Below are 6,741 nucleotides of genomic sequence, written 5' to 3'. Positions count from 1 at the left end.
TTAAAACTATAAACATAAATGTAGGTATTATCTATTTATTGGGTTGGGCTGGGTTTTGATTGAGTTTGGGTTAGGTTGAAGGTTAATCTTAACCAAATCTTATATAAGAATGAGCTGATATTGTTGGATACAAGGCTAATCCAAATTTATAAATCTCAATCTAATTCTTATGTGGGTGCTTGTTGAGCATGGGTGCAGATTGTATTGTTTATGCAAAATAATGACTGATCTTCTCTCGTGACATCAATCATTGGATCATGATTTGCATAGTTTCCAAAATCCTTCAGCTTCTTCCTTCCACCCATCAGCATATATCACAAAGTAGATACTGTGCTTTGAAAACTATGCAAAGTATGATTCAATGATTTACAACATGAAAAAAAGATCAATCATTCTTCCATGCAAAAAATACAACCTGCAGCCGGTTGAGCATAATATAAGTTGTATCACTAATCCTTCCCTAATGCAAGATTACTTTGGCGGGCTGGCTTAAGTCTGTCCTCTGACATCTCAGCTACAAAAAAATATCAAGTGGCTATATTTTATATCAGTTGTGCAGCTCTTTCTTATCCCGTATGTTGGTTCATATGGAAGGAGAATCTCATCCCAGTTTTCTTGATTCATTGAATCTGCCATGCATCCAACACTTGGAAATGGAAGGTAATAACCGAGCCCATTTCGGCGACAGATTTGTGGGATGTCGTGTATACGCAGCTGGAGACTCGAGTGGTTTTTTAATAAATTCAACCGACATGCTTTTAAAACTGAAACACAGGCGAATCTTACCCAAGAAAAAATAGCGTCAATATTTTCCGGCACGAAATTTGGATCCAGTCTACGCTGGTGAATTAAAATAAAAGTAGACGGGTATCAACTGCCGTTTATTTATATTGATAGATCTCAGAGAATGGAGGAGAAACAAAGAGGAGCGGTAGTTTCTACCAAAAGGAAGTGAACAGTAGAGGTGACGAGGAAGCGCAGAAGAAAGAGAGACACGCAAACCGTTGGTACGCTGGTGATTTCTGGATTTCCGCTCTTGCTATTTTACCTCTTAAGTTTACATTAGCATGTGCGGTACCTCTAATTTGGGTGTTTTTTGGTTCGACAAACCATGTCTACTAACTTCCCAAGATATCCATAATTTGTCAGTTTGAGATGCTAGACTATCGAATATACCACGGTCGCTGATAAGAGTTTGGGTCACATATAATATCAGATCTTGTTCTCACAACATTTTTTTTTCCTTCATTTCTTTTTAACTTCAACCATTCCTTTCTTTTCTTTTGGGTTTTTAACCTTAATTGAGTTTGTTCTTGCCCATGCTATATGACTCTTTTTTTTTTTTTTTGTATTCTTTCCGAGATGTTGAATGGTTGCTGGAACACATGTAGATGCTGATGGGCAATGGAGCTGCGGTAGAGAAATATATTAAGCTGCTAATTAGGTGGAAGGAATATTGAGTTTGTGTTGGGTCAAGTACAGTAACATCCAAAACCTTCAACCATTCCTGACCTGACTGGACATTGAGTCAAGTGCTCTCGAACCAAAAGATTATGACTCAACTTAAGCTTAAAATATGTCAATTCAAATTGAGCTCTGCTCTCATGACCCAAGTATTAGGTCAAAGGTTTAATCCATGGATATTCAACTCATTTGAAGTTTGGGTTAGAAAATCTGACCAACATCTTGGATCCAAGTCCAACCCAAATAGGGTTACATCAGGTTGGGACTTCTGGCTAGCTAAATTTCTGCCACCTCTGCTGCTAAATTAGAACAAGCACCAACTAGTAAACTAGGTTGTACATCTATAGATATACTGAGTTCCACTTTATGTCCCTGAGGTATGCCTTAGTTAAAATCATCCTCTTTGGATGAGGACATACAATGTGATACCCAACAAACAAGAGGAAGATTAGACTAGATATGATGTCCCATGCCCAAACAACAATAATTTAGATTTTTATCTTTCCTACGTCGGTGTTGAGCACATTCGATGGAAAGGAGAATCTTATCTTAATTATCCTGACTTACAATATCCACCTTATAAATTCATATTTTTTAAAAAATATGCCATATTTGAAGCCTTTGATCTACTAAAAGGCAAGGTCCAAGTATGAGGTGCGAAATAATCAGACCACTATCAAACCAACCGCACAGGTTGTCTACCACTATGGAGCCGAAAGAGGAATGATTTTTTCCTGTTACTTTCACCCAATAACTATCATAGGGCTCTGAACTCCTTTTAGCAACTTGAGAAGGCCATCTTTTCTAAAGATGGCAATTTTGGCCAACTCATCGAGTACACAACTTTAATGGGGTGCGTTACCTGACCCATTTAAACTCGGAAGGGGGTATGGAATTAGATATAACAGTCAAAAAATTCTCTAAAAAAATAATATAAAAAAATTTTTAGTGTTTTCATCATGGACTTGTATTCCAACAAGTCCATTGCAAATCTCTAAAAAATGAAACAAATGTAATAACATGTGAATTTTAAATATGTAAATAAAAATCTATGCCTCTACATTAAATGTCACTAAATATCCAAACAAATATCTGTATTTTAACGTATTTTAGTTGTGAGAATCCCGGCATGCATATGTAGAACTCTCATAATAGCTGTACAAAAATCAGCATTATATTGTCTAAATATCTTACCGTGTCAACAAGGGCTACTAGTCAATTTGTATATTTTAAAAGCTATGAATGACTTGATTGGCAGATCATATATAGTACATCAGTTGAGAAATTATTAGTTTGTAAAATCATTATGTCAAAAGTCTGAAGGAATATGGTTTGGGGGCTCCAATGTTTTGCAATTTTATTGTTCATATGTTTTTGTCATAGAAAATTTTGTGGTAATCATCTTACCACCAGCTCATTACATCCGTGGGTCGAATAGAAAGTAATGCAACTAAAGTAATGAAGAACTTATGATGTTGTATGTCTCCTACATATGCATACATAAGAGATCTCTTAACCGCATGGGAAGACCTCATGACACCTGCTCGTGCCCATATACTGCCTCTGTTTATAAAAACACTGCAAAAGTTAAGATAACATAAGCTCTTCTTTTAGGAAGCAAAAGATACAGTAGCATCCTAACAGCGATACTCTTAAATAAAAAAACATAAAATAAAAAGTGTAAGTATGGAGTGGAATTAGCTAGACATAAATTCAGCGTGACATTGGTGGGATCCCATGGATGATTAGAGCTGATTTAGATCACAACCAGTTGAAGATGTTATCAATGAGAAAACTGATCTTGGGAACCTAGACCCTTTTGAATGGTGTGGGAGGCATGGGATCTCAAAGCACGCTCCATCCTCTTATTGGCACCTTGTTTAGCTATGACTCATTTCATGATAGTTATTCCAACACTGATGCCATGGTTTGATAGTGCTCTTCACTTGTACATAGCATTTTCGTGACGGATGAGGTGACTGTAATCACCATTTTCTTGTAAAGGAGAAGGCCAGATAAGGATGTCACATAGGCCCTGGCAACATGATTCATGATGAACTTTGCTTTGCAACTTACTTATGGATACCCCATTTTGGCTAGATGGTTCAAATACCAAATTTAATTTGGTGATGCAACTTAACTTCTTTTTTTTTATCTCTTGCATTTTAAAGGATGTCCGCTGAAAGATATGCACAGCCCATGTAGCCTTTGAGTGAAGCTTCCACTTTTACATCATTAGCATTTCATGCCAAGTCTTATCGACAGATCACTTGTTTAACACTTAGTAACATATATATATATATATATATATATATATATATATATAATAATGCGTAAGTGTACCTGTAATGGGACTAAATATAAAATGGTCATCAAATTCTCTGTTCAACAAAGAAGAGAATGTCATTAAAAAAAAGGGATGGAAATTTTTAGTAAAAATGTCATAAATTAGATGAATCCTCAATGAGATTCTTCAATTTTTTCTTTTACTAATTAGAAGTTGGAACTTTTGATGATACGATGTAAATTTTTTATATTCTATTTATCTTTTATTTCCTATATGAGAGATAATTCAAATTTCATTTCTTTATTATTTTAGTTATTCTAGTTTTGAGGATTCATCTTTTATTTACCTTTTTTGAATTGTGGTCAAATACTGCCAACTCTGTTTTGTTTTTAAATGCTTGCTTTCCAGTGAATTTCTTTTGGAGTTCTTGGATCATGGATGTCATATGGTTTTGAATGAACCACAGGGAAAATTTTTTCTTAGTATATGTCTAGAACTCTTAATTTTGAAATTTTTGCTTGTTTGTGCATGAGAAATAATTAAATCCTTGAGATTGCTTTCATAACATTGCCTACATAATTTAAATACATCAAGCATCCTGTCAAATTTGTTCGGCCCATGTTCAAGATATTATATGATAAAAGTAGGTTGCGAGCAGCAACTACAGAATTTTTCTCATAGCAAATGAATTATTTTAATTTTTGAACTAAATGCCTATTAGATAATTTATCTTAAAAGTTATGGTAACTCGGTCTTGCACTCTATAAATCAGGTTGTAGCATGGAAGAAGGAATACCTAAGCCCCCGCCACCACCTCCACCTCGTAGCTGTACCGATGAGGCGTGGATCAAGCAAGTGTGCAGAAAAGTAAATTCATCACGCCCCGTAGACCACCCTGGCAACCCATGCACCATCTTTAGGGTCCCTGGGCACATCCGACGGTTGGATCCCGAAGCCTATGAACCAATGGTTACTTGCTTCGGACCTTTTCACTATGCGTACCCGTATTCGAGTTATGTCATGCAGGACCACAAGTGGCGGTGTGTTGGGCACCTTCTATCGCGTCATGGAGGTGAAGAGCTTCAAAATCGATTGTTGGGTAAATGCCTGTCAGAGATGAAGAAACAGGATGATAAGATCCGGAGTTGCTACTCTGGGGAACTCCCTCCATCGCTGGATGCCCAAAACTTGGCATCGATGATGTTGCTTGATGGCTGTTTCATCATTCATCTCATGCTAAAAATGTGGCAGAAGGGGATGGAAGATGAGACAACAGAGGAGGATGAGGGCAAGAAGAAGGGAGAGTGGAAGATTGAGCTGGGGGAAGATGGGACGGTTTTAAGTATGAGGAAGGGGGATGAACAGCTTGAGATCCCATATGAGGCAGGGCAATCCACTTTTAATATAGTGGTTTATGATGTGCTCAAGCTTGAGAACCAAATTCCTTTCTTCGTCATCCAATTGCTATTCCATCATCTCAAATCACCGAAGGATGGAGAGGTTAATCTGGTTGACCTTGCTCTCCACCTCTTCAAGGACATCCATCCCCAGAAATCCAAATCATTCCAGAAAGGGCTCCCCGACGACTACCATCATCTGCTTCATCTATTTTATTCATCTCGGACCCCTTCAATTAAAGAGCGAGCAAAGACACCAGGATGGATTCGTCGTGCAATTGAATGCAAGGGGAAGCTTCCAAAGAAGGGGCCCAAGTGGAAGGAATTGGAAGTTGCTCTGCCATCTACGCCCAAGTGGACTCCTAATGCAATGGAGCTCGACAGAGTTGGGGTGAAGTTTAAGAGGAACGAATGGGCAGACAGTTTCTTGAACATAAAATTCAAGCAGAGGGGGCTGAGGATCGCGCCACTACTATGCCTCTTGAGGTTGTGTTTAATGTTTAAAAGCGGATGGATGGAGATACCACCTCTACAAATCTATGGCTATACTAGTCATCTCTTACGGAACCTCATGGCTTTCGAACAATGCTATCCTAAAACTGAGATGTACATCATGACATACATATCTTTTATGGATGGCATCATCAATCAGGCTGAGGACGTGCGATTGCTCCGCTTGGAAGGCATACTACAACACAAATTGAGCAATGATAAAGCAGCAGCAGAACTTTTCAATAAACTAGGCAGTCAGATACAGTTTGATTGGAAAAGTAACTACCTTGAAAAAGAGATTACGGAAGTAATTTATAGAGTAGACAAGTTTTATGAATTCAAATGGCACGAATGGCTTGCTGGGCTGAGGCGAGATTATTTTGGCAACCCATGGACTATAATTTCGGTGTTGGCAGCCACTGCTATTCTCTTGCTGACTGTTGAGCAAGCAATCTTTTCAACTATGTCCTACTTTCGCTCTTCATAGGTGTTTTTGGCCTGCTCTCCTATGCAAGCATGGATCACAGACAGATCTAATTGAAGGGTGAGTAGGTAAGAAAGGATTCCCTCCAAACATAGATAGTGGAGAATTTTTTGTTTATATGGGGAGAATAGAAACTAGATGGTTAAGTGGGGTTGCGAGGTAGTATAGATAAATGCAGTTGGCTATTGTTGACCTCATAAAAAATAATTTGCTGTGATGTATCATAGTTGGTATTTTATTTGCTAGGAAGTTAGCCAGTGGCTATAATGTGGTTTTGTCCATGCTCTAGCACATGGTATTGGAATTAAATTTTGCTCTTGTTTACTCTTCATCTGGTCAAGCTTCATCTTGATATTTTAAATGCATTTTACTTGAGAACACCTATTGATAATATATCTGTTTAATGGGCATTATGCACAAAATCTATGGGTTTGCCTCATTTCTCCCTCTAATATTCAAAAACATCAGTTTTGGAAATTGTAGTGTTGTTTAATTATTACATTTCTTTTAAAAGTTGTGTCCAACAAGTTTTGGACATAGTTATCGCAGCACAGTGAATCAAATGAGGAGTACTTCATCGAGTAGCTAATTTTCACCAACAATGGATGATGCAAAAT

At 37.6% G+C, this 6,741-nt stretch overlaps 1 protein-coding gene across 1 annotated transcript; it reads left to right on the top strand.

The window, feature by feature from the left end:
* The first annotated feature begins 901 nt into the window (after positions 1–901).
* LOC105037965 (UPF0481 protein At3g47200-like) lies at positions 902–6,497 on the top strand. Its single transcript, XM_010913608.4, has 2 exons — positions 902–1,007; positions 4,524–6,497. Exon 2 carries the CDS (start codon positions 4,532–4,534, stop codon positions 6,125–6,127), a length of 1,596 nt encoding a protein of 531 aa, XP_010911910.1. The 5' UTR covers positions 902–1,007; positions 4,524–4,531; the 3' UTR covers positions 6,128–6,497.
* Positions 6,498–6,741: the final 244 nt, after the last annotated feature.

Source organism: Elaeis guineensis, chromosome 1, assembly GCF_000442705.2.
Source record: "Elaeis guineensis isolate ETL-2024a chromosome 1, EG11, whole genome shotgun sequence".
NCBI classification, from domain to species: domain Eukaryota; kingdom Viridiplantae; phylum Streptophyta; class Magnoliopsida; order Arecales; family Arecaceae; genus Elaeis; species Elaeis guineensis.
The sequence above is the reverse complement of the archived record's forward strand: the minus strand, read 5'-3'. Positions and strand labels throughout refer to the sequence as shown.

Coding starts and splice junctions, on each gene's coding strand:
- LOC105037965 (XM_010913608.4), top strand. CDS start 4,532: ATGGAAGAAGGAATACCTAAGCCCCCGCCACCACCTCCACCTCGTAGC.